At 38.6% G+C, this 27,821-nt stretch overlaps 3 protein-coding genes across 4 annotated transcripts; 2 read left to right on the top strand and 1 right to left on the bottom strand.

The window, feature by feature from the left end:
• Window positions 1-12,002: 12,002 nt before the first annotated feature.
• On the top strand, window positions 12,003-18,522 carry LOC122008094 (protein GAMETE CELL DEFECTIVE 1, mitochondrial-like). The gene is made up of 3 exons (XM_042563696.1): window positions 12,003-12,846; window positions 16,440-16,629; window positions 18,060-18,522. The coding sequence occupies exons 1-3, from the start codon at window positions 12,122-12,124 to the stop codon at window positions 18,285-18,287; spliced, it is 1,143 nt and encodes a 380-aa protein (XP_042419630.1). The 5' UTR covers window positions 12,003-12,121; the 3' UTR covers window positions 18,288-18,522.
• Window positions 18,523-18,776: 254 nt separating this feature from the next.
• LOC122008095 (photosystem I reaction center subunit V, chloroplastic-like) lies at window positions 18,777-19,347 on the bottom strand. The gene has a single exon (XM_042563697.1). The coding sequence runs from the start codon at window positions 19,300-19,302 to the stop codon at window positions 18,874-18,876; it is 429 nt and encodes a 142-aa protein (XP_042419631.1). The 5' UTR covers window positions 19,303-19,347; the 3' UTR covers window positions 18,777-18,873.
• A 1,284-nt stretch (window positions 19,348-20,631) lies between these two features.
• LOC122008093 (transmembrane 9 superfamily member 12-like) lies at window positions 20,632-23,667 on the top strand. Of its 2 annotated transcripts, none has more exons than XM_042563694.1 (2): window positions 20,632-20,769; window positions 21,281-23,667. In XM_042563694.1, exon 2 carries the CDS (start codon window positions 21,374-21,376, stop codon window positions 23,354-23,356), a length of 1,983 nt encoding a protein of 660 aa, XP_042419628.1. In that variant the 5' UTR covers window positions 20,632-20,769; window positions 21,281-21,373; the 3' UTR covers window positions 23,357-23,667. The 2 variants fall into 2 exon arrangements, with proteins under 2 accessions (XP_042419628.1, XP_042419629.1); XM_042563695.1 differs by having other exon boundaries at window positions 20,673-20,769; window positions 21,264-23,667.
• The last annotated feature ends 4,154 nt before the right edge of the window (window positions 23,668-27,821 follow it).

Here is a 27,821-nt window from a genome sequence, read left to right as displayed (position 1 = left end):
CCTGTTTTGCGGCCAGGTCAGCTTTTGTACCCGAGGCGCCTCCAAGCTCCATGGAGGCGCCTCGGAAACTGTTCATCCGAGGAATTAGGTTGCTCCTTTGCACCTGCAAGTTATGTTAGTCCCAAACACAATCCTGCAACACAAAGTTAGCACAATACACATGATAAATAAAGTATAGACAGTCTCCGGACTGTCCGAGTCTGACTTCGGGTTTCCGACCGGAAACCCTAGGTCGACCCGACGCCTACTGTTCCCTCTACGGGGAACGCGTCCTCACCTACTCCACTCAAGAGATTTACCTGTTGCCAGTCGATCCTCCAGATCGACTGGACTTTTGCTTAGCACTCGACGCTTCCGGACTTTCTGCTGGACATCCGCTTCCCGGCTAGTCCAGACTTTCACCTGGTTCGCGACACCAGGACTTTCCACCTAGGGTTACCACCCCCTAGGACTTTTGCCTGAAGCCATCGACCTGCCAAGACTTTCCGCATAGGGTTACCACCCCCTATGACCTAGGGTTACCATCCCCTAGGGTTTTCCCTTTGCCGAACCGCAGCTAGGACTTTTCTCCACCTAGGGTTACCACCCCCTAGGGTTTTCACCTGCCTAACCGCAGTTAGGACTTTCCTGAAATACTCACTCAACATGTTAGATAACAAGGAATCTTAACTTTGAATCCCTTTGCCATTATCAAAACTTAGATTCGATCGTCGGATGCTTCCTGCACCAACAATCTCCCCCTTTTTGATTATGGCAACAAAAATTCAAAGTTAAGAAAATAATGCCATTAAAAGCTAAGCATGAAAATACAAGCATAATGTTAGTTAAGTGCAGAACTAAATTAAGTGCAGAGCTCCCCCTTAATATAAAGACTCCCCCTTAATAAAAGCTCACTTTTTAAAATTTGAATTTCTTTCAATTTTCTTTAATTCTTTGAATTTTCAATTTTCTAAATTCTTTTCAATTTTCTTTAATTCTTTGAATTTTCTTCTACTCTCCCCCTTTGCCATATATCAAAAAATGGGTAATAATAGATGCTTGTTTGAGTTGTACATGATTTTACTAAGGTTAACAGGTTAGCTAAGTTCAACAGGGTTTGAAAGTTAATGTCAATTGGAACTTAGTTTCAATAAAGTTTTAACACAAGGTTATTTAAGTTCAGTTGGTCCTTAAGTCCAAGCACAAGACATGTTCAATAGATTGAGTTATTAGGTATCAGAGCTATAAAGAGCAAGAACATTCTTTAAGAAGAAAAATTGAGTATCCTTTACCAACTGTCTAACCTTTAGTTACTTGCTGATAGTCTACAGGACAATAGCTTTCACTAGGTTAGTCAAGTTAAGTTATTTTGGTCCAGATAGACTTGACTAGAGCTGGAGAGCTTAACTTGATTAATGTTTATTGCATATTTAACGCCCAAACTCATATTGATGCACAGATATAAGCATTCTTGAGTCCAGGCTATACCCTATGCATCTCACACCGTTCTATATTTTTCAAACACAATCAAGGTAAACCTAGGTGTTTGTGAGATGCTCTGGCTTAATTCTAGGGGAACATGATATCTAGGGGGAAAACCTAGGCTAATTCCAAAATTTTGAAAAAAATCTAGGAACTTGGGAATTTTGAAAAATATTTTTCCTAGAATTTGAAAGAAAATGATAAGTAAGTCTAGGGATTTGGAAATTTTGAAATTTTCTTAGAATTTGAAAAGAACAATGAGAGTTATTTTAGAAAATAAGAACACTACTCTACCCAACACATTCCTATTTGCCTTCTAAGTGCACTGAACTCAAGTTCAGGTAAGGATTTTGTAAAGATGTCAGCTAGGTTTGATTTGGACTCAACGTGGTTGAGTGCAATTTCACCTTTAGCTACATGGTCCCTTACAAAGTGGTGTTTTACCTCTATGTGTTTAGTCCTAGAGTGGTGAATAGGATTCTTGGTGAGATTAATTGAGCTGATATTATCAATGAAGATTTGTGTATTTTTATACTCTAGTTGATAGTCTTTTAATGTATGCATCATCCATAGTAGTTGAGATGCACATTCTCCTAGAGCTATGTATTCAGCTTCTGTGGTGGATAGAGCAACACAATGTTGCTTTCTGCTTGACCAACTTACTAGGCACTGACCTAGAATCTGGCAGCTACCCCTTGTACTTTTTCTGTCTAGCTTGCACCCAGCATAGTCTGAGTCAGAATAATCGTAAAGGTTAAAGATGCAAGTTCTTGGATACCAAAGTCCTACATTTAGAGTTCCTTTAATATACCTAAGTATTCTTTTAACATAAGATAGGTGTGACTCTTTTGCACATGATTGGTATCTTGCGCACATACCTACTGCAAACAATATGTCGGGTCGACTTGCAGTTAGATAGAGTAAGCTACCTATGACACTTCTATAGTATTTTGAGTCAACTGGTTTTCCTTCAGGGTCAAAGTCAATGTTTATGTTGGTTGCCATTGGAGTATTTATAATTTTTGAATTTTCCATACAGAATTTTTTAATTAACTCTTTTGCATATTTAGTTTGATAAATGTAGATCCCATCTTTAGTTTGTTTAATTTGTAAGCCTAAGAAGAAATTAAGTTCTACAACCATACTCATTTCAAATTCACTTTCCATTAATTTGACGAATTCTTTTAAGAATTTTGAATTGGTTGAACCAAAGATAATGTCGTCAACATAGATTTGGGCTATAAAGATGTCTTTCCCTATAGTTTTCACGAATAAAGTAGGATCGATTTGTCCTTGGTTAAATTCTTTGGATATTAAGTAATTAGATATAGACAGTCTCCGGACTGTCTGAGTCTGACTTCGGGTTTCCGACCGGAAACCCTAGGTCGACCCGACGCCTACTGTTCCCTCTACGGGGAACGCGTCCTCACCTACTCCACTCAGGAGATTTACCTGTTGCCAGTCGATCCTCCAGATCGACTGGACTTTTGCTTAGCACTCGACGCTTCCGGACTTTCTGCTGGACATCCGCTTCCCGGCAAGTAGTGTGTGCTAGTGTGAATTAGTACAAGTGTGATTTCAATTTCCTGTGAGTACTGTGAGTATCTCCTATAATAACCTTGTAATTTCCTTATGTATGTTTGTACCTTGTTTATATAATTTCCTTATGTAAATCTATAACTAGCGAAGTTAACTTATATGCTTTCAATTTCCTATTTTCCTATAAAATTTCTATGGCGGCTTAATTAAAATGCTCTGTTTTCACGTCTCATTATCTTCAAAAATTAGGATGTCTCGTGGTTTAAGCTTGTAAAACTTGTGCTAGCTAAGTTAGGCGGCAAGAGCTACTGAAAGCTCATTATAAGACCTGCAAAAGTCGGGATGAAGCTTGAACAATAAAACATAACTAATAAGAAGCAATGAGAAAAATATCCTTCTAAAATGGCTAGATTTAACAATCACCGTTTGAGATTACTGTTCACAATTTCTGTTACTTTTTTACTATTTATAATTAGTATTCATAATTCTTTAAATTCTCTGAAAAACATAACTTTCATAATTTCTATTCACAAATCTGAAAAATCTATGAAAAACATAACTTCAACATGAAACATGTGTGTGTGTGTATTATGCCGCACACTCCGTGCCTAGGGGTGTAAATAAATCAAGCTGTTCATGAGCTATTCAAAGCTCAATTCGATAAAAGCTCGTTTGAGCTCGTTTAATGAGGCTCGTTAAGATAAACAAATCAAGCTCAAGCTTCATAATATTCGGCTCGTTAGCTCATGAACATGTTCATTAAGCTCATAAATCAACTTTTAAATAAAATAATAATAGTTTTGATATTAAATTTATAGATTTTACACTCACGAAACATATAGACAAATATATTAAATTTATTTATTAGAATAAAATTATAAATTTTAATAAGAATAATTTCTCTAAATATATAATTTACTTTTTAATGAATATTAAATTTATAATTTATATTTATTAAGCTTGTTTATGCTCGATAAAAGCTTGAATAAGCTCGTGAGCCATGAATATATTCGTTAAATAAAGCTCGAGTTCGGTTTGATTATAAACGAGCCAAACTCAAATGTTCAAGAGTTTGCCCACCTAGTGTAAGTGATTTTTTTAATTGTTTATTTTTTTTAACTCTCGGTTATCCCAATCAAATTTTATCTTTAGGGTTTAGGGGTTGGGTAATAATATTAAACACAAAAAAAAAATTAAAAAAAAATGTGGGCACAGGTGTGCGACGTAAGGTGGGCAATATATCAAAACTGTGTGTGTGTTATGTCATACACTTTATGGTGCACACCTGAGCACCTAATGTAAATTTTTAATTTTTAATTTTGATTTTTTTAGCTTAAATATTATATCTTGAACCCTAATCTCTAATCTCTAAAAAAATTACACTAGGTACTGACGATGTGTGTGTCATAAAATTTGAGGATAATAACACACACAGACACAGGAGTGATACACTCCTCGACTCGCATTCCTGCCGCATTTCCGTGACTGAGATGACTTGAGGTGCCTAGAATCATTGGGGACACCTCGAGTCATCTCAATTGTGGAAATGCAACATGAAAACAAGTCGGGGAGCATTATATATATATATAGAGAGAGAGAGAGAGAGATTGATTGAGTTATAGTATTAAGAAAAAAAATCAAAATGGAAAAAATTTAGGTGCTCACGAGTAAGGGTAGAGCTGTCAAAAGGGTCAATCCGTGGCAGAACGGGTCGGCCTATGACGGGCCATCCATTTGGCGGGATGGGGTGGGCCAACCCATCATCTTGACGGGTTAGAAAATCCCCAACCCAAGGTGGGTTGTAAATTAGGTAGGTCAACCGACGAACCCATCAAAGATTTAAAAAAAAATAAAAAAAAGTTTCATATTTTCAATGTTTTATTTCAAAAAGGTTTCATCAATCAAATGTACCTAGAAATAAGAATTTTAAATATAAATAGACACAAACAAATCCTTATGTTTGATAAAAAAATATTATTTTTATTTCAAATTATAATAAAGAAAGATAATAAATTGATATAAAACTTTATTTACATGTGTTTCTCAACCCGTGGTCCAAACCAAGCCCATCGCGGGTTGACCCATGTGGGTCATAGGCTAGGACGGTTGGCCCTTGGTGAACTTGGATTGATAAAATTCTAACCTAATCCATTTAAATTGTTTGGCGAGACGGACCTGACGGGATCAACCTAAATTGACGACTCTAGGTAAGCGGTGCGGGAAATAAAATGAACAAATGAAAAAAAGACCCTACAATAGTTCTAGACACACTTTTAATTATCTCTGGGCATTGACGCAGTTTATGAATGACAATTTTCCCCATAGGTTGGGGTCCCTGTGGGGAAAACTTGAAAGGAGGGCGAGTTCGGGGAGTTATTTTAGGTATGGATTCGAGTTCAGGGATTTTTAAAATCACCGAACCCTTCCAGATTTTAATAATAATAATAATAATAATAATACTATAAGTCATATAAAAATCCCTAATTCCTAAACCCTTCTGCGGTTTTGCCCTTCGCTCGCGTCGATCTTCGCCGATGCCGCTCCCTTCGACGCCTCTCTAGTCTCTCGTCGCTCCCTTCAAAGTTTGTTTTTTGCCCTACGTCTCTCTAATCTCTTGTCGTCGGTGTTAGCCTATACATCCTCATATGCCATCGATCTCTAGACTCTACAATCTGCATCTTCCATCAACTTCTATCCCCATCGGCAATCTGCATCTCCCATCAACTTCTATCCCCATCGGCAATCTACATCTCCCATCGGCTCTTGCCTGTCATATCCATCGCCGTTCATCGCATCCCCACTCATCTTCCACCGCCATTTAACATTTTAACGGTTGCTTCCATTAGTGAGGTGAGCCATATTTCAAGTTTTTATTTGTCAATTTCTCTCTTCTCTTTCTCTTCCTAGATACATGAATTCTCATTCGCTTCCTCTACTGGGGAGATGGTGGAGCTTACTCTTTGATTGCTTGAACTTGGTTGGGTGGTTGGCCAGCTCTGGTGAACTATTGAAGTATCCTCATTCAAGGTTTCACTCGATTGCTTTGGTGGAGGTCCTAGTTGAATTGAATGGATGACCTAGCCCCTAGATTGGCCTTTCCTTTAGTATAGGAGGGCAACTCTCTTCTAACGGATAACTTGTCTGATGGGGATTCATGAACCCCTCTCCTTTCTTTAAGCTTGGTCGATCGAGGGTAGCTACTAATGATGCAATCTCATTCTAGTAATAGATGTTGTAGGAATGAATTTTCTTTAGACAAGTCTTCTGTCATTATTTGCCTATTCTTCTGTCTTGCCATAATTTCTTAAATTAATACTTCTATTTATATCTGAGTGCATTCCCTTAACACAAGCTTACCTTAAAATCATTAGATGTTTTGCTTTATAAGTTCTTGTTAATGTAGGGATTATTTGGATGAGTAGAATATGATTTTTTTGATATATCCTTTCATATGGAAATTAATGATAAAGAGGTTGAGGGTGCTATGCAAACTACTTCAATTTTAGGAAGTCAAAGTTCTTGCATCGACAACATCGCATTCGCAAAATTGGAATACAAAATGAGAGTATTCCAATCGAGGCAAACGAAATAACTCTAAATAAGACTTTAGATGTTGAAATTGTGGGTGCATATGGTGGAAAGAAAAGCAAATTTAGATCTATAACATAGGATCATTTCGAGAAAAAACTAATTGGAGGAAAATGGAAAGCGGTCTACAGGAAGACCTTAGATGGTGATACTAAGAATGGTACCAAGCATTTACTTGACCATATAAAAACATGCTTGCAAAAAAGAAAACAAAAGACCATAAAACAATCTCTACTGCAGCCAATAAAATCCAATGATGGGACAATGCAACTTGGGACATACCATTTCAACCAAGATCAAGTGAGGGTAGAGCTTGCAAATATTATTATATTGCATGAGTACCTGTTATATGTGGTTGATCATGTGGGCTTTAGAAGGTACTCCTATACCTTGCAACTAATATTTAAAGTTGTTTCCCGTAACACAATTAAGACTGACATCATGAAGATATTCGAGTATGAATGAAACAAAACAATAAAATTATTAAACTCAAATACTAGTCAGATTGCGTTGACAATTGATATGTGGACGTCAAGTAATCAGAAAAAAGGATTCATGGCCATCACTTCACACTTCATCGATATTTCATGGAAATTACAAAGTCATCTTGTCAGGTAAATTTTTTTCTATTTAACTTTATACTTGTATTTACCATTAATAGTATTACTATTATCATTAACATTTATTATATTTCTTTTTTTACTAGGTTTATATATATATGTCGTGCCCACATACAGTTGAGGTCCTCGCAAATGTACTTGTTGATTGCCTCTAAGATTGGAACCTGGATCCTAAATTATCTACTTTAACTGTTGATAGTTGCACAACTAATGATGCTATGATTGAGCTTATTCTGGACAAGCTTCCTCCGAGTTCACTTATAAAGGAAAATTATTTCACATGCGGTGTTGTGCCCATATTTTGAATTTGGTTATGAGGGATAGTTTATAATTAATCAGTGATGATATTGAAATAATTCGTTATAGTGTCGTATTTTGGACAACAACTCCAAAAAGAGATGAATAATTTATTAAAATAGCTCGACAATTGAAGGTTCCAAGCATTAAGAAACTAGAACTTGATTGCAAAACACGATGGAACTCTACATATTTAATGCTTAACACTGCATTCGAATTGTGTTTGCTCATTGGAAACAAATGAGACTTTATATAAAAGAGTTCCCACCCAAAAAGATTGGTCAAAAGTGAGAGATTTCTTCTAAATTGGAGATGTTTTTTTGATGCCACAAAGTTATTTTTGGGGACCAAGTATTTCACTATAAATATTTTCTTCTCAACTATTTGTGATATTAAGTTGGCAATTGGTGGCTGGCTTCCCTCGGATGATGATGTGGTGAAAACAATAGCAGCAAATATGAAAGTAAAGTTTGAAAAGTATTGGGATGTGATGAATTGTTTATTGGCAATTGAGAATATTTTAGATCCGAGGTACAAGATGAAGACAACTCAATTCTATTATCCTTTTGTTTATGGTGATATGTCTTCATATGAGATTGAAAAACTAAAGAAAAAATTGTGTGATGTGGTTGAAGAATATGAGAAGAAATCCAAACAATTGCAGGAAGTGAAAAATTCACAATCTTCTTCTTTAAGGCCTCCACTTCCTAAGTGTAGACTGCATGATAGTTATGCAAATGCATTTGAGATGTTCATGGATTCTAATACTAGTATTGAACATGAGAAGTCGGATTTGTATTATTATTTAGAAGAGTCTCTTTTGTCAAGAACAAGTGAGTTTAATATCTTATGTTGGTAGAAGATACATGAGAACAAATATCCCAATTTGCATGATATTGCTAAGGATGCGTTGGTCATTCCCATGATGATCGTTGCTTCTGAATCAACATTCAATACTAGTGGGAGAGCTTTAAGTGCTCATCGTAGTAGAATTCATTATAAAACTGTCGAGATTTTGATGTGTGCTCGAGATTGGCTATGGAGTGAAATTTAAAGTATTAATTAGTTTTCAAATGAAATTATTTCTAATACTTTCTAAATTATTTTTTTATTATAATATTTGTTATTTATTTTATCTGATTAGATTCTACAATTTCAAATGATCAAAAGTTTGATAATGATTATGATATATAGGTAAGTTATTTTTATTATTGTATTAAAGTGTTTTAAATTTAATTAATCATTTTTACTATATGTCTTATTATTTTGTAGGAGCTAGAGTCACACTCACGTATAGTCATCGACAGTAACTCCATAGAATGTTAGAAGTAACTCCGATGTCATTTGGTTTCTGATTGGAATTCAAATTTGTCATTTTCTTGAAATAATTTACTTACATTTTGGTGACCTTTTGATTGGAAGCATTGGGGGAAAAAATGATAAGCTGACTTTTGCCACCTGAGAAAAATATATACAGCTATGGGTTAGTTGGCGTTAGAGTTAGTTCTATATACTAAAAATGATTGGTGCAAGACAAGAGGTAGAGTTAGGTTGAGTTGATTAATTACTAGTGTAGGATTGAGACGTGCTAGAGAGGGGTAAATAGAGCTCGTAGCTTCTTCACGTTTGTTTAAAATCGATCAAGGAAAATGGCAGCGGAATAAAGACAAAAAGAAAGAAAAAGACAACGCTAACACACCAAGAGTTACTTGATTCGAAACATGTGGCGACTCCTACTCCAAGGCTCGCACGTGAGAGTGCTTTCGATGGGCAAATACTAATCAATTCAATGATTACAAGAATAGTTACAACTTTAGTACAAATAATTTAAATAACAACAATACCAACGACTTGGAGAATCAAATCTTGAGTATTGTTGTCGTCGAAGCAGCTTTCAGGCATCGAGGAGACGTTTTCTGAGCATCACAAAGAAGCGGAAATTGTTCAGAATGTTGTTCTTGAGATGCTAGTCAAATCCTCCTTTTATAGCCCACTCCCGACACCTAAAACCTCCCTCGGGCGCCCCCACAAGGCTGATGTGGTGCTCTCGTCAAAACTCGATCTGCAAAAATTATCTATCTTCGGGCGCCCAGACCAATCCCAGATGCCCGGACCACCCCGGGCACCTGAACAGTGACGTAGGTCCCCTAATCAGCGCGCTCCAACTTGCCGCGTAGATAGGTTTTTGGCCATCCTGGTGCCTAGAGCAACTTCGGGCACCCGGACCCCGAGGGCACTTGACTAGGCACCCTGCTCCGAGCACCCAGAGTCCGAGTGCCCAGACCACCATTTTCATGATTTTGTTTTCTTACAAAATCAGGTTAGTTCAAGCAAATAACATGTAATGAATGATAAGATTTGACAACCTTTGGACTGTCTGATCTTGACTTTAAGTTTCACTAAAATTCTAAGTCAGACCGATGTCTACTGTTTCCTCTTCGGGGAACGCACCCTCACCTACTCCTCTCAGTAGAAATTACCTTTTGCTAGACTGGTCCAGACCGTCTGGACTTTTGCTTCGCGTCTGAGACTTCAAGACTTCATGTTGAACGTCTGATCCACGACCAGTCTAGTCTTCCACTTGGTGTCCGTGATCCCCCAGGATTTAGATCTAGAGTTCTCGACTCTAGGATTTCATCCAAAGTCCTCGACCCACTAAGACTTCGCTTAGTGCCCCGAACCAAGGCGTCGTTGCCTAACCGCAGCTAGGACTTTCCATCCGCCTAACCGCAGCTAGGACTTTCCTTTGCCTAAGATCACTTAGAACTTTCCTGTACACTTAGTTACACTTGTTATATCACAAGATAACTTAATTCTGAATTTCTTTGCCATTATCAAAATACAAATTCCATCATCTAGTGTTCCTTATACCAACACCAGCTAGTTTGTGTCATATGAATGTTAAGGATGTTAAAAACTTTAGTCTGGTTTATGCTACTACACTTATGGTTAAAGGTTTTGTAAATGTGACATTCTTCCAGTTTCTTATGGTATTGTTTTTTCAATCAAGGTGCAGAATTGCACCATAAAAATAATGTCTGATTCTTGTCTCACACTTTCCACTTATATTATTCACATTTTGTGGTCAAATTTGCTCTAATTTTTACCTTATCAATCAAATATATTTCAATTTTATGAGATAATATTTAATCTCTTTAAACTTATGCACGGTTATCTCACCATTAAGTCATTAACAAATGTTTGTTCTTATGTATACTATCTTGTTTTCCAACTTATCTATTACACTGTCAAATATGCTTACCATAATATCTGTCTAGGAATACATAACTTTTTCTGTTTACTTCATTCTTTCACTGTTCCATTATCTTAATGAATTGTTGTTGAACATTCAGTATTCACCACCCAATCGAATTCTCTTAGTAGCAATTCATCAAATACTCTATCCTGTCACAGTGGAGGTGTTGAAGCAAGTTTTTTCTCCATGTGGATACGTGGAGAAACTTGTGACGTTCCAGAAGTTAGCTGATCAGCATCTATAATTTTCCTTGCTGATTTGGTCTTATGATTTCAATATGTATTCTCCAGATATTTTTAGTCATCTATAATTCCCCTTGTTGGTTTCCCTCTTTATTCTTGTTCCATGTTGGTTTATGTCATTTTCAGAAGTAATTACCTTACTTGTTGTTTATGTTGGTTGAACAGACTTTGAGTTATTAACATTTTTTATCATGGCATAAGCTTTTTGAAACATAGCATATCATTTTTTATTATGGCAGAAGTAATTGTCATTCTTGAATGTAATGTTTTATTTAATTTGTTTGTGAGGTTAACTTGGTTTCGAGACTTCTTTTTCTCCCTGTCAAGGATCAGAAAAAATTATCATTTATATTTCTCCCAAAACAATGTTCGCAAATTAGGATTTACTTGATTAGAAACAATAGGGGATGAGATTCTCCGATATAAGAAATCAAAGATGAGGATTGAGATTGGGATTTAATCCTCGTAGAGTTGGGCCAAGATTATCCGATTAGAAAAAATTGAAGATGGAAATGGGGATGAGGATGAGGATATAATTCAAAGTCGAGGGGATGATAAATCCATCTCACTCTATTGTCATCCCTAATGCAGTTAGTATTTATATAGATATTACTATAATAAATCTTAATCCATTTCTAGCCCGTGCAAAATATCATTTTACATGTCTGACCTTCCTATGTAAATATATAGGCCGGGATGTTATGACAAATATCCTTTATAATTTACTCAGTTTTTAAAATGGGCGGGGTTACCCTGAGAACAGCCAAGGTGACGACGATCTTTTAATTTTTGTTTTCTAAGACAAAAACCTTTTAATTAAGTAAAGAAATTTTTTCCAAGTAAAAGAAAATGAAAACTCATTTTGTCTTGGTGGAGAATCGAACGGTTCACAAAAGCTTTGTTCATCGAGTCGCCGCCACTGGGCGAAGCCTGGACGGCTCTGATGCTGGGATTTTTTTTTTTTTTCTTTTGGGGGGGGGTGGGATCACGGCCATGTGCGGAGCCACATAAACCCTAGCAACGGGTTCAAACACTCAAAGAACCATCTCCGATCACGGAGGAAGAAGCTGCGCAGTCGTAGAAAATTCTTGTACAGTTCTGTTGCTTCTCGATCGGAGATGTTGTCGTCCGTCCGAACCCTCCTCTTACGGCGCAGCCTTTCCTCCATCCCCAAAGCACCCTCGCCTCCTCTTCCATCTGCCGAGTCTAGCCGTGTGTTTGGATTGGTCGCTCTGAGCTCGATCCGGCACTTCTCCGGCTCCTCATCTGGAAGCGGCGGAGATGGAGATGCTAGTCGGGGAGAAAAGGATGAAGCTTGGGATAAGATCTGGGGCGACTCCGAACAGTCCCAGTCCGCTGCCTCCGGCGGTCTAGGCTGGGGAGAGGTTTCTTCGTGGTCCACAGGGTTGACGAAGGATCACTTTGATGGGCAGGCCGTGGGTCGCCAGGTCAATCCCACCACGAGCGAGATGGTGGACCAGGTGAAAACTATGGACGAGGAGGACGAACTGATGCGGGCACTGGATAAGGACAATAAGCAAAACAAGGCATTCGTCGATGGGTGGGGGGACAAGATGAAGGAGACGTGTCATCTTCTGAAGCAGGTAAGGGAACCTGGGATTAGGGGAGCGTATCTGAAGGACTCCGAGAAGGCGGAGATGTACCGGCTCCATAAAGAAAACCCAGAGGTGTACACGGTGGAGAGGCTAGCCAAGGACTACCGGATCATGCGGCAGAGAGTGCACGCCATCCTATGGCTGAAGCAGATGGAGGAAGAAGAGGAGAAGAAGCAGGGCAAGCCATTGGATGATTCTATCGAGATCTTGCTGGATAACTTCCCTGAGTAAGTTAGTTCAGGGACAGAAACTATTCTTCTTCCGATAATTTATTGCTTAATTTTCCTCCTCCGGTATAGTACGTGCTATCTGAACTCTGATGCATAAGCTGCAAACTCTGCATTAAAGCACATGCTGATTGCATAGGTTGTTGAATTTTGTAGAAAGTTTCTAGAAACTAGTTGGTATATATATATATATATATATATATATATATATATATATATATATATATATATATATAAACTAGAGTAGAATTGGATAGTTATGGAGGTGTCATTTTGGCAAAGAAAAAAGCAATTTGAATTATTTAATTTAAAATTTATTTTTCTTGTGTTTAATTTCTTGAGAAAATTTTGACAACCAATTAGCATCATTTTAGATTTTTTTGGTGTAATTTTAAGGTGTATAAGTCGCTAATGACTCTACTATCATCTTCTAGCTGAGTTTAATAATTTAGCCAATAATTCGTGCCCATCAAGCTAATACTCACCGCAAGAAAACAAAACAAGGTTCATGTTTTTGTCAAGTTTTTCTCTTGTTCGAATGTGACAGAATTTGATTTGTAGAAAATCCACGCTTTGGAAGTTCCTTTGATTTCTTGTGATATGAATGTACTATTAGGGAATAGATATTTTGACATACGGAACTAGCTTCATTTTTATGATCATAGTGAATCTTGAAAAGAACTTTTTTTTTTGTGCAATAATCATCTGGGTTTATAAGATTGCAACACTTGTTTTTGTCATAGAAAATTAGTTTCTTCCATGCACTGTATGAATGATGATATTTATTGTTCTTCAATAAGTTTCAGACTTGAAGGGATGCAGTATTTTATTTTTTGTTATCAATTTAAGGTTTAACTCTGTACAGTATTGGTTGACATTCATCCATTTGCCTGTGGTACTATATGATGAATTATTTTTGACAAAGAAGGTACAGAAGAGATTTCTCTTTTGCTACCATACACTATTGTTAGGTATGGAGTTTGCTTACTTTGTCATGAAGCCAAGTGAATTATCCATAGGAGTGATGCTCATGAGATTCACCTGACTATACACTACTTGGATATTTATTGATTAACAAGTTAAGATTGTTTTTTACTGTCCCCCTAAAATTTATTGTGATATTTACTTTGCAAGGTTGGAAAGACTATGCAGTTGTGTGTTGTGGCAGAGGCTGCAACTCACGGCTGCTATGGATTGGTAGATTAACCAATCTTATGGACCAGTGCCACTTAAATGAGACTAGCACATATAAGGACCAATGGATTGCATACTCTGTGCAATTCACTTTTAAGTTACATTTAAGATTTCTTTCTTTTAATACCATCTCATTTTTTAGTGTTTCATTTGAATTGTGTAGTTCAACAAGTCTCATAGAGGTCAATTTAAGATACATATTCCTATGTAAGTGATATGCTTTTAATGATCTCTGTGTGTATGTGTGGAGTTTTCTATGTTGCCCACCTTACACCGCACATCTCGTATGCACCTTAAATATTTTTTTTGATTTGAAAATATTTTTGTGCGTAATACTATAACCCAACCTCTAATTCCTAAAGGCAAAATCTGATTGGGATGACCAAGAGCTTAAAAAAAAATCAATTACACTAGGTACTCAGGGGGTGTGTGGTGTAAGGTGGGTAACACACGCGCGCGCATATATATATATATATATATATATATATAATTGAGATTACAAAATTGGTACTATTTGATTTTTAGATTTGAAAATGAATTTAGCAGTAATGGAAGCAACAAACAAGTCATGCTTTCTCCCCTTCATTTTCTGAGTATAATGTGTGTTTCATTTATATATTCTTAACCTTTATACCAACAGTTGAATTAAAATTGTTTTTTCAATATGTGGGCATAGATCTGAAATCCTCAAATCTGCAATGAGATTGGTGAGGTAACTTTGAGAGAGAAATTGATCTGGAATTGTGAATATTGACAACAGCTATGGTTAGGTATGTTGTAGTCAAGGACTGGAAACATTTCCATGCCTTGGCTATGAGATATTGTACATTATAGGAAAACAAACTTGTTTTTGATACTTGGTAATATAACTTTTTGTGATAAATATCTATGCAAGATGAAGAACTGTTTTTTACAAGTAATTTTATGTATCATGAATTTATTTGTAACATTAGATCAAAAATATGCAGTGTAGACACTTATGATATCCATATTGAAGTTCATAATATTTTGGGTGACCAAGGTGTAATTTAATTAAATAAATCATTTAATAAAATTCTAAGAAATTAGGAGATGCTCAATAAGTGGAGAAATTCTTTTTTGTACCAATTTATATGACCAAAGGTGATATGTAATGTTGTGTTTAACTATAGATGACTAAAATGATGAGTCACATCCTATGACATTTTAGAAAAGGGTAATTAAGAGGAGAATTAGTTATGAAATAGAAATTTTTGAAAACCAATTTGGTTTCATACCTAAAATATTTTAGCAGTTGTTATTTGTTCAGTAACACAATCAATAAATATGTAGAAAAGTTTATTTTCATATGTTGATGTGATAAAGAGTATATACAATACTAGTATTAGAGTTACTAGGGGTGTAATAAATGTTTTCCCTATGATTTTGATGAAGGATCGATTTATTATCTTTATAATAGTATGTACCTACTAGTTAAATTCACGATAAACCTTCTTGTTGTACATTATTTGTAAATGATAGTGTGCTATTTGATAAAAATTTAGTTGTAATGTTCATGAAGCTTTAACTATGTGAGAAGCTTGAGGGCAAATTGTTTTAAACCAAGTTGAATTGCAATCAGATTTTCGAAATATAGTTTCGCCAATAAGAAAAGAAGTGACGGGTGGTGGTGAGAGTTTTAAATATCTTGGATCCATTATTCAACACTAAGATATCATTAATAAGATGGATAAAAGTGGATGGTTAAAATTAAGAGAAGCTTCTGGAGCTTTGTGCAACCACTATGTGCATTATGTTAAAAGAAAAACTTGTTAGTGTGTTGGTTAGTTAGAAAAACACATACCATAAATTTGTATAACAAAGATGAGAATGTTTAGATTGATGTATGAGGTTCTGAGAAAAACTAAAGTGCTACTATCTAGAGAGGCTAGGTGTAACTTCAGCAGATGATAAAAGATAGAAATTAGAAGCTGACATGAATATGTCCAAAAATAATCAATAAATTATAATTTAGAATAAGTTTAATCAAATAGGGTAATGTGAGGAATCAATGGAGAAAATAACTCTACTTAGCTGCTCTAAGAGTAACTTTAAAGATTGTGATACTACTGGTGATATATTTGTCTAGAGTTTGAACCTTGTAGCTAATGCCAAATAATTGGAACTCGTAGTTTTTTGTTGTATTACATGATAACATCTATGGTTCACTAGTGGCTTGCTAGTTTTGGTGTATATTTGTTTTTTCCATAAATTGAATCAGGATATGCAAACTAATTTAATTTGATTTCAAATGCAGGGTGTTACTTTATCCTTTAATGAAACATACGAGCTATTGTGAATTTGTTTGAAGGAGTTTATGTATGATTATAATGAATTTTATATAAGTTAGATATTTATATATTTTTTTAATGAAATTGCAGGTTTTTCACTTCCCATGATAGGGAATTTCATGTTGCCTCTCTTCCTTACAAACCTAACTTCAAGGTTATGCCTGAGGACTGGGATGGGATAACAAGGGACCCTGATGAAGTTCTTTATGAGATCTCAATGAAGGAAGATCAAATGTTGTATGAAGAGTTTGTGCAAAGATTGAACTTCAACAAGAAGAAAGTAAGTTCTCTTAAGAAAACTTTCATTATCGCATTCAACGCAGAAGGATGCATTACTAACGCTAGAAACATATGATATAGAGATTAGTGAATGTTTCTAATATCAAATACAAATTGAGTGATTTAACTGTGGATTAGATGCGTGATATATCAAGTAAATAGTCTATTCAGCCATTATTCGCATATTTAGTTGTTCCATTTGTTTGCCTAATATTTGATATTTCTTTTACTTGGATGTAAGGGATCAGAGAAGTTTAGTATGTTAGTTTGTTTTTTCTTTGGTCTTCTGCTTTTCAATATTGCATATCAGTACAACAACTTTTTTTCACCATATTTTCTATGGGCAAATTGTCATGGCATATAGTGGCCACACGAATCAACTATCTTCAATTCAGCTTAATTATTTATTGCCACGTAATATTTGCTGTACCAAATTGTGACCATAAGTGATCCTCCATTGGACCTCACATAGCATAATTAGTTATTTAATTTTGGGGGATTGAATCTCCATGGCGCTAGCTGCTTTTTGGATGGGTTTAGAGCAGAAAATGTACAAGAAAAATAAAACAGATGGAAGCATAATAATCTGCTTTATCATTTGTCTTTACTAGCATTTAACTTAATTAACAGATAGCTGTCCCTGGATGGAGCTGAGGAATCAGTTATTTCGTATCTACTTGAGGGAAGGAAGAGGGGAAAGAAAGCAAAACTGGTAGGTAATAAGGGAAGAGGGGGAGGAAGAGTGAAGGGAGGGTTTTTTTTTCTTTTCTTTTTTGTCTATCTAGAAGAGAGAGAGAGAGAGAGAGAGAGAGAGAGAGAGAGAGAGAGAGAGAGAGAGAAAAGAGGAAATGATAACTCTAATCCTTTGATTTTGTTGTTGCCAGACATGCGGTAGTTAAACTTGATTTTTCAACATATTTTCCCTTCTCTCTGCTCCCACACACTTCTGGAACTGAGTGGGTAAAAGATTAGATAGCTAAATTATTTCTTTCTTTTTGCTTGCTTTTTGTTCTTCTTCCAAAGTAGAGGAGAAATGACTACTTACCCTCCTCCTTCGCCTCTATTTGGGTTCTGGTCCTCTAAGTAGACTGAACTTTAGGTTTACTTTCCAACAGAACCTGGCCTGGCAAGTTTTCAAGGCTTTATGCTTGTTTCTACTGATTTTTTGCAATTATGTTTCCTCTTTTGATATTATGGTTAAAAAGCAGCTCCAATATTTGATTGTTTGCATTGATCTTCACTGATATCGAGTAATTGTAATTGCTGTCGTGAATAAGTGAATCCTTTAACATGATGTTCTTCTAAGAAGATTAAATTATATCCTTATAAATGATCTGCCATGCCCGATTATGGTGTAATTTGACAGACTTTTCTGGATAATTGGAGTAGCTTGGCATGTGACTACAGCTCTCATCCTCTTTTTTTTTCAAGGTTGCTAGGGAGGTCAAATGTCATAAGTATAGCAGAAGGCGACCATCATCAGGATGGAACTTCACTGTCGAGAAGTTAGGCCCTCGTGATAAACGTGGAAGTGGCGGCGGTGTGAGGTTTGTCAGCTTGCCGGATGGATCAAGCCGCTCTCTGAATGACATGGAGAAGATGTATCTGAAGAGGGAGACTCCCAAGTTTAGGAGAAGAATAATTGCTCCCTTCAAGTGACCAGAGTCACATCTTCTATCGATCATAATGTTTTTGCCATTTCGTTATTTCATTTATCATCTCTGCCAGAAAAAAAAAAAGAATGGAACTTTTAGATAACTAGGTGGAAAATGGTTTCACACCATGCAGTTCTTGATATCAGCAGCGAACACTTGGGCATCCTATACAGATGGAGACCCTCCCTGAACATGTTGCTCGGCTGCAAGATTCTAATAAATACATCTTTGTCATTGAACCCCAAGTGTATTGTTTTGCTCATGCGTCTACATTTTGTTTTTTAGGTAAAAATCTTGGAGTATTTTTTTTTTTTTTGTCAAATGTCTCATTTTTTTAAAAAAAGGGTGCTCTATTCCATATAAAAATTAAAGTGGTTGCTATTTTTGATTTTTACCTTGTTTTTTTTTTATAATCATATACAAAAACTACTTTACACAATTAAGATATTTTTATGTGAATTCTTGTACTGTGTTTTCAAACTATGCGGTCCCGTGGCCACGCAATCCCATCATATATATTCATGAAAATAAAATGTACACGTACATAAACGCATCCATGCGACACATGATTCGACGATCGATTCGATCAGTCAAAAGAAATTGGGATTGTAGCCGTTGCTGGTGGTGGCGAGGATGTAGTAGGCGACGAAGTGGCCTATCGACCCCCACATGAGCACGTCGACTAGGTTGAACCCGACCGGGTCGTTGGACTTGAGCAGGCCGTTGAACTCCTTGGCCCGCTCGTCGCCGGCCTCGAAGTGCGGTATCCCGTTCTGCTTCGGCACCTGCTTCGCCACGTTCTCGCGCTGGAAGCCGAAGAAGACGAAGCGGCCGAGAAAGAGCGACAGCCCCGTGCTGAGGCTGATCACCAACGGCGCGCTCAGCTCCGCCCGGACCGCCGCTCCCGGCCGTCGGATCGACTGGACGGGGACGGACCGGGTTTGGGAACACCGGAGGGAGTCGATGGGCTTGAGGGGGCGGAGGCCGGCGAAGGAGGTGAAGAGAGCGGTGGAAGCCATGGCCTGGTTGAGTGTGGAGGTGGAACGGATTGCGTTGGAGATTATGAAGAACTTGGCGGTGGAGAACGTGAGGAGGAAAATAGAACCGGGGAGGGAGTAGATATGTGGGAGATGAGGTGGCAGCGAGTGATTGGCGGATTTTGGATATCGTATCTAGATCACAAAATATAGGAATCGGAGAATCTCTGGACATAATAAAATGACTTATTTAACCCTGCAGCACACTATAGCAGCCGTCGACCGTTTGGTCGTCGTAAAAAAAATAAAAGGATTAGTTGCTTAAAAAAAAATAATTTAGCGTTTATTTTACAATTTTTAATAATATATTAAATACTTATTAATAAATTTACTTTTTAAAATAAACTTTATAATTATATTATTATTCTTTATAATTGTTAACACATCTATTACACTGTTAAAAATAAATAATTTATCCAAATTTATTATTTCTAAATTCTAATACATGTATTATGTATATTTAAGATAATAAATTTATCTTATACCATCTAAACATGTATTGTTTGGCGGTAAATTTTTGGTCGTTGCACTTTTTGATTTATCCTGATGGTCGATAGAAAAAATTCGTGAGGTCGAATCAGTCATCTCAGAATCAGTGACGGATCTAGGGGGGAACGAGGGTGTACTTGAGCATCCCCTTGCTCCTAAGAAATTCTAACAACATGCTACAGTCCGAGGGACAACGAGAATGAAAACAAGTTTCAGTTTCTTTTTTTGTGTATCCTCTTTCTTTTATATCTAAATCCATCAATACTCATAATTAGTCAATGAAGCTAACTAAATTTATTATTTTTTATTTAAAATTTATTAATTGATTATATACTAATTTATAAGTCTAACGAGTTTAGTTTATGCTTATTTAAAAGCTACATTACAGTCTCACGGTTCGAATATTATGATGTATTATAGAATATTTTTTTTCAATGAAAAATTTAGATGTGACTCATTTATATTTTCGGATTTATGATGTATTTATATTTTTTATATCTATAATATCAAAAATATAAATAAATAAATAAAAGCTACATTAATAAGAATTATACTCATATTTTTTTTAATCAAAACTAAGAAAAATAATTCTCTCCAATCAATTATAATTTTTCTATTTATCTTCTCATAAATAATAGATAGATACTCGTGGGACTGATTATATAAGACTGCTGAGATACAGATTCCACTTAAGCTACCATACTCATATTTTTAATAATTTAATCAAATATAATAATTCAAAATTTTGATATTAAGAAAGCATATATTAAATTTATATGTTTAATAATAAATCGGTGGGTCCAATCGAAGCGGTTCATGTTCATCGATCCACGCCCCTACTTCTCTAACGTTTGTTGCATTCTCCTCATTCTTCCAAGTTCCGTCTCCAAACTTCACTCAGCGGAGACAGATCTGAGAACACCTCGAATCCGGCCGCCGTCGGATCTTCCCGTCGATGAGGTAATCTTTCGTCCTCAACCCCGGATCTATGCAATTTCTTCTCCACAATGCACGTACCTTGCATTTTCCGTCGAGATCGACGGACCTAGAGTCCTGGATCTGGTGTTTTTATCTGCCAAATAAAGCTCTATGGTCCTTTCTCAAAGTTGTTTTTTCCCCCATCTTGTTGATCCAAGGAGGCCGGATCTTTCAGATCTGTGCGATTTTCGGATTTCACGCAGAGCAGGACCTGTTGTCTTTAATATGCGGAAGGAAGAGATAACTTGTTTTCCCATTTAGGGTTATTAGTGTTTGATCTAGGTGTTTATTACTTGGTTGTCATGCGGAAAAAATCTTAAAATTTAGAGCTTTTTATTTCTTTCTAGATTTGATTTGACTGGGTGTTGATTTACTTAGATTTTTTCAGTAGCTTTTGATGCTGTTAATACCTAGAAGATTTCTAATCTATTCGAAGGGAGAAAAAGAATGGATGCTTATGGTTGAATGACGCGCAGCTTTGTTTTTGCCGCAGATTTCTTCAATCATCTTGTGAATCGTGAAGGAATTTGGTGTTGGGGACTCAGATCTGAGCTGTAAGAAGAAAGAGCATAAAGGAACAGTGCCAATGGGATTCTTTTCGACCTCGAGGATGTCTTTTTCATTCTTTACATTGGCTTTTCTGGCTGTGTTTCTGTTGTGTGGCTCTGGTAATGCATTTTATCTCCCTGGTAGTTATATGCACACTTACTCGCCACGGGAGACCATATATGTCAAAGTTAATTCACTCACCTCCATTGAGACTGAGCTCCCGTTTAGCTACTACAGCCTTCCATATTGCCTTCCACAAAGTGGAATCAAAAAGAGTGCAGAGAATTTGGGTGAGCTTCTCATGGGTGACCAGATTGATAACTCTCCGTACCGATTCCGTATTAATGTCAATGAATCACTTTACTTGTGCACCACAAAGTCATTGAATGAGCAAGAGGCCAAACTTTTGAAACAGAGGACACGTGATCTCTACCAAGTGAACATGATACTTGACAATCTTCCTGTGAGAAGGTTCACTGAGACGAACGGTATTGTCATTCAATGGACTGGATTTCCTGTTGGGTATACTCCAACAGGAAGCTCTGAAGACTACATCATCAACCACTTGAAGTTTAAGGTGTTGGTTCATGAGTATGAAGGGCGTGGTGCAGTTATGACCACGGGAGAAGAGGGGATCGGAATGATAGCAGAAACTGATGATAAGAAAAATGGATATGAGATTGTTGGATTTGAAGTGATTCCCTGCAGCGTGAAGCGTGATCCGGAGGCAATGCTGAAACTGAACATGTACGATAAGGTTGAGCCTGTGAACTGTCCATTGGAGCTGGACAAGTCTCAGACCATTCGGGAGCAGGAGAAGATCTCTTTTACCTATGAAGTTGTATTTGTTAAAAGTGATATCAGATGGCCATCAAGGTGGGATGCATATCTGAGGATGGAGGGTGCAAAGGTTCATTGGTTCTCAATTATGAACTCTTTGATGGTTATCTTCTTTTTGGCTGGAATCGTCTTTGTAATTTTCTTGAGAACAGTTCGGAGGGACTTAACCAGGTATGAAGAGCTGGACAAAGAAGCCCAAGCTCAGATGAATGAGGAGCTTTCTGGCTGGAAACTTGTTGTGGGTGATGTGTTTAGAGAGCCAACATGCTCAAAGCTTCTCTGTGTCATGATTGGAGATGGCGTACAAATTACAGGTATGGCAGTTGTAACAATTGTTTTTGCTGCTCTTGGATTCATGTCTCCTGCCTCGCGTGGAATGCTATTGACCGGGATGATAATTCTCTATCTTTTCCTCGGCATTGTTGCTGGATATGTTGGTGTCCGATTGTGGAGGACCATCAAAGGAGGATCCGAAGGCTGGCGATCACTTTGCTGGTCAATCGCTTGTTTCTTCCCAGGAATTGTCTTTGTGGTTCTAACTGTATTAAACTTCATCCTTTGGGGAAGCAAGAGTACTGGAGCTATCCCTATCTCACTGTATTTCACTCTACTCTCCTTGTGGTTCTGCATCTCAGTGCCAATGACTCTGGTAGGTGGTTTTATGGGCACCCGATCTGAGGAAATACAATTTCCTGTTAGAACCAACCAAATTCCTAGAGAAATTCCTGCTCGGAAATACCCTTCATGGCTTCTCATCCTTGGTGCTGGGACTCTGCCTTTTGGGACCCTCTTCATTGAGCTCTTCTTCATTCTATCAAGCATTTGGCTGGGGAGGTTCTACTATGTGTTTGGTTTCCTCCTCGTGGTTCTCATTCTGCTAGTGACTGTCTGTGCTGAAGTATCAGTTGTCCTGACTTACATGCACCTGTGTGTGGAGGACTGGAGGTGGTGGTGGAAGTCTTTCTTTGCTTCTGGATCTGTTGCCCTCTATGTTTTCCTCTACTCCATCAATTATTTGGTATTTGACCTCAGGAGCTTGAGTGGCCCTGTTTCAGCTATCCTTTATCTTGGATATTCGCTTATAATGTCCGTCGCAATCATGCTGTCCACTGGCACCATTGGCTTTCTGGTGTCATTCTATTTTGTTCATTACCTCTTCTCCTCTGTCAAGATCGATTAGCACTGCTCCCGAAAGCCACCGACCACAACCATTGTTCCGCAAGATGTTTGCTTCTGAGTTCCATAAGTCGCCCGCTTGGTGAACTGGCGCTGTAATGTCATAATCTTGAGGGGTTTCATTGTGCTGCATCTTAGATTACTAGTTTCCTTTTGTTATCTTTCAAAAGCTTTATTTGAGTTTCCTCGATAAATTTGTTTCAGGGAGATCGACTGTAAATGTGATCTCTTGGGTCATAGTAGAAATTGAATTGAGTCAAAAGGATAACTATGTTATGCAAGTTGCTCAAGTCATGTACTCTTCTTCTTGTTTTCTTTTTTTGGGTTAATCGAGTTATCTAACATTACGAATGATTCAAACATCATGGTTTGAGTTTATCACAAAGTGTGGAGATGCTAAATAATTGTCATCGATCAGGTATATAATGAACGATCATGATCTTGTCCAAATGATGGAAGTCGAAAAGTCGGGGATGAGGTGACTATTGACAGGATGGAGATTTTAATCTTACAAAACAAAACCAAATCAGGAAAAGGGTCCGGGACATTGGTCCTCGTTCAAATTAGAATCGGGAAGAGAGAATGAGTAATCAAGAAATAGATAAATCTTTCTTTTCCTCATAACTGGCGTGCATTTTTATATCTTTCTTTATGATTGTTCATCTATTCTTATTTAATGATATTAATTGTCAGAGGAAGGTTTCTTTGTCTTGACTTCCGTGCATTAATGATAGATAGAGTATTCTTCTTTGTCTTGACTTGTTCATATTTAATAATAGATGGAGTGTTCTCTTTTGTTTTCTCGTCCCCTCCTGTGTAATGTCATTCCTTTCGCTGGACAGGCGGTCCGAGCGGTTCGTTTTCCTGTTGACTAAAACAATCGGCTATGGATTTGTCCATTCGTCCGACCGATCCATAATGTCTATTCGTCTGACTGGCCGGGTGATCCACTCGGCCACTTCTCTACTGATCGGGATAACCAGACAACCACTTTGGGCTGAGGCTCTTTCCGTAAGCTCCCGCGTTGACCATCTTGACTTTGACCGACACCATATCAACTGACCCATGGCAAGTGGGCTCTCCCTTATCACCGTATCACAAGCCTCCCCCTCAAGTCTAGTCGAAAGAGGCTACAGGTCTGACTGACTGGACAACTGGTTTCCTTGGCGATTTCTATGTCCGATCGGAGTGTTTGGTTCCTAGTATCTGATCAGCGCGTCAACCAACGTCGCTCGGCCGTTGTCTAACCATGGCAAATGGATGATCGGTCTGATAACCCATTCTCTATGCAGAGCGGGATGATGAGCGACAATACTTTGAGAAATCTCCAAGTGCGCTTCTTCGAGCGAGCGCGGTCGTCGCCGACATCATCCATATTTCTCGAAGCCCATGCAAATCCTTGACAATTATGGTCGAGCACGTGACCATCCCTTTTAATTAAGTTCATTAAATACTGTCCAATAACCGCATGCCACGTGTCCCTCTTTCTGCCGCCACACGCCTGACAAGACAGGCGGATATTCTCTGCTGACGTGACTAGCGCCTTTTCGAATTCCACGGTCAGATCTTCTAGGTTTTTGAAACCTTGGATCGGACGGTCAAGAGCATCCGACCGTGAGGTTTATAAGCCTCGCGTGTGTCGTCATCTTCTCCACTTCGTGCCTTCGTCTTCGAGCTTCGCCGCTATGGCATTCCATTTCTTTGCAGGTGGTTTCCCTATAAACTTCTTTGATCAATTCTGTGTGATCTTCCTTGTAAAGTTCATCGATCGATTTGGTTTAGTGATCGTTTATCGTTCATCTTTAATCTTGTTCTTTCGTTCTCTCGATGGCAAGCCGATCTCAACCTCCTGTCGTCGTCGCTGGACTCTGGTACACCTCCATTGAGTCTAGGTTCGATGCAGGCGATGTGGAGAGTTTGAGGGTTGCATATGAAATTCCGTCTAACTATCAAATTGGTCTTACCTCTGCCTTTGATCGTCTGAATGAACCGCCACCCAATTTCGTAACCATTTTTAGGGACCAATTTACAGTCGGTCTGCGGTTCCTGATTCACCCTTTCTTTTCTGCTGTTTGTAAATATTTTCGTATTTCTCTCCACCAACTAGTGCTGAACTCCTTTTGGCTGCTGTGCGGGGTCGTCGTTCTGTTCCGCTTGCACGACATTCCCTTTACGTCTCGACTCTTCCACTATTTTTATTATCCCAAAATGTCCGAGCCGGGAACTTTTCTCTTTCAAGCCTGAGTTGGCCTAGTCTTCTTTAACAAGATGTCGTCCTCCAATAAACATTGCAGGGACTACTATTTTTTTCATCCGTCTTCCCGAGCATCCTGATTTCCCGACCAGCTGGCGGCTGGAAGTAGCAAACCTACCGGAACTCAAGAAGTATAAGAGTCGATCGAACTACCTTCACGCAACTTCACAATTGGCCGGGCAAAAATACCGTATCCACAATTATTGCATGAGGGAGTCCTCTACGTGTTCAGCTTGAGCTCGATCCGGACGAAGCTCTTGACCAGTGTAGGTATGCTCTTTATCATCCTTCTCATTGAATCTAACTGATTGTTCCTCCATTTTTACAGCTCACATAATGCTAAGGGCACGTCTGACTGGCAAAGCCAAACTCGCGGATGTAGAGATCCATGCTACGACCGTGGCTGAGTTGGAGAACCGCGGTTTGCAACCGATCGGCTCACAAGAAGACTTGTTTGGAGAGAGCGAGGGAGTGCCAGCCCTAGTGAGCGAAGGGATAGCCAGCCGAACACCCAATGGTGGAGCGGTTGGTGCATCGAATCCTCCCTCCGCACGGCTGTCGGTGATTCCGATTGAGGGGGCGCTGAACTGGGCCTCTTTTGGGGAACCACTAATAAGCCGCAAGAGGCGCCGGGCGGAGACTACATCGCGATCCACTTCCTCCGTGGTGCGGACCCCCACCAGAATTAGCCCACACCTTCCTTCCGCCGAACGGGTTGAAACCTCGACGCCAACTCCCGCCACGGTGATCATTCCCCCTACATCATCTGATTGGACACCATCCCTATCCGGTCTGCCACAGGGAACTATTTGCGCGCTGTCGGTTGCTTTCATGCCGCCATCACCGATGATTCAAAAGTCTGGCATCCGGCCGGCGTCAACGTCTCGGCCGTCCGACAAAGTGACCTCGGCCCAATCAGCCCCGAGCGATCGGTGCAACATAACAGTGGTTATCCATCTTCCGACTAAGGAATGGCGTGAGTCGGACGGCGCTGAATCCCAAACCCCCGAGTACCAGATAATCATTCAGGGGTCGCTCGCACATATATGAGCTGATGCCCAAGCCTGTGCAGCGGTCATGCCTCCGGGGGCGCTCGTGGACAGCCATACCCAGATGTCCACTGGGTTAAGTTTTTTTGTTCTTATTTATCTCCGATCGACTCTTATAATTTCATGGTTCCTCGCAGTATTGGGTAGAGAGTCTGGCCATGTGTCAAAGGCTTGCTTTTTTAAAGCAGGAAGTTAAGTAGCTGAGTGCGCCGAGTGGCCAATCATCTGCTTCTCAAGCGCATCTGGAGCAGATGAATGCTAAGATTGCTCAACTAAGAGCCGATCTAGCTAAGAGCGTCGAGTGGCCAATCATCTCCTTCTCAAGCGCATCTGGAGCAGATGAATGCTGAGATTGCTCAACTAAGAGCCGATCTGGCTAAGAGCGCCGAGCAGCTAGAGGCGGAGAAGGGAAAAAACGCCGAGTAGGCTACCCAATTAGCTCGGCTTAATAAACAGGCCAACACCTTTGAATCCAAAATCCATTTGGCCAATACTAGGAAACTCCGGGCTATTGAAGATTTGGAGATCAAAAATAAAAAGTTTCGGGTGTTGGCCTAAAACTTGAAGGAAGATGAGGCTACCCTGAAGGCAAAGCAGGACGGCAGTCGGCCGAGCAGATTGCCACAAAAACGCAGCTCGCTGTAAGAGATGAGGAGCTGGCGGCACTGAAGGCAGAGTTGGAAGCCTCCCGAATGGCCTTAGAGATTTATCAAGAGGCCGAGTCAAGTAGGTTCGAGCTCATGAAGCAATCCTACATCCACTCGGATGCTTTTAATGACAAGGTCGTCGATCGGGCACTTCGTTTGTTTGACCTTGCGATCGATGGGACGCTCGACCAACTCAAGGAAGGTGGCTACCTCCCCACTGCTCTGACAAGCAAGGTTATCAATCAGGACAAGCTAACTGAGTCGCTGCCTAACGATGCCTTGGATTATCTGGAGTGATCTTGCTCGAGCGAATGATTTTATATTTCCCTTCATGCATGTTTGTAATCCTCATGCAAGTGTTAATGAATGATTGCTCACCCGATGATCTTTTCTTGTTCTTTCGTCCCTTCATTGCCATTCGACATCTTTCGGTTTGACTTGCATTTTAGTTGTTCACGTGTTGCCGCGCAAACCCGAGTAAAACTGTGAGTTGTTTATACTTTCAAGTGTGGCTTTATG

This window comes from Zingiber officinale, chromosome 8A (genome assembly GCF_018446385.1).
Source record: "Zingiber officinale cultivar Zhangliang chromosome 8A, Zo_v1.1, whole genome shotgun sequence".
NCBI classification, from domain to species: Eukaryota; Viridiplantae; Streptophyta; class Magnoliopsida; order Zingiberales; family Zingiberaceae; genus Zingiber; species Zingiber officinale.
Note: the sequence above shows the minus strand (reverse complement) of the source record. Positions and strands in the feature narration are given on the sequence as shown.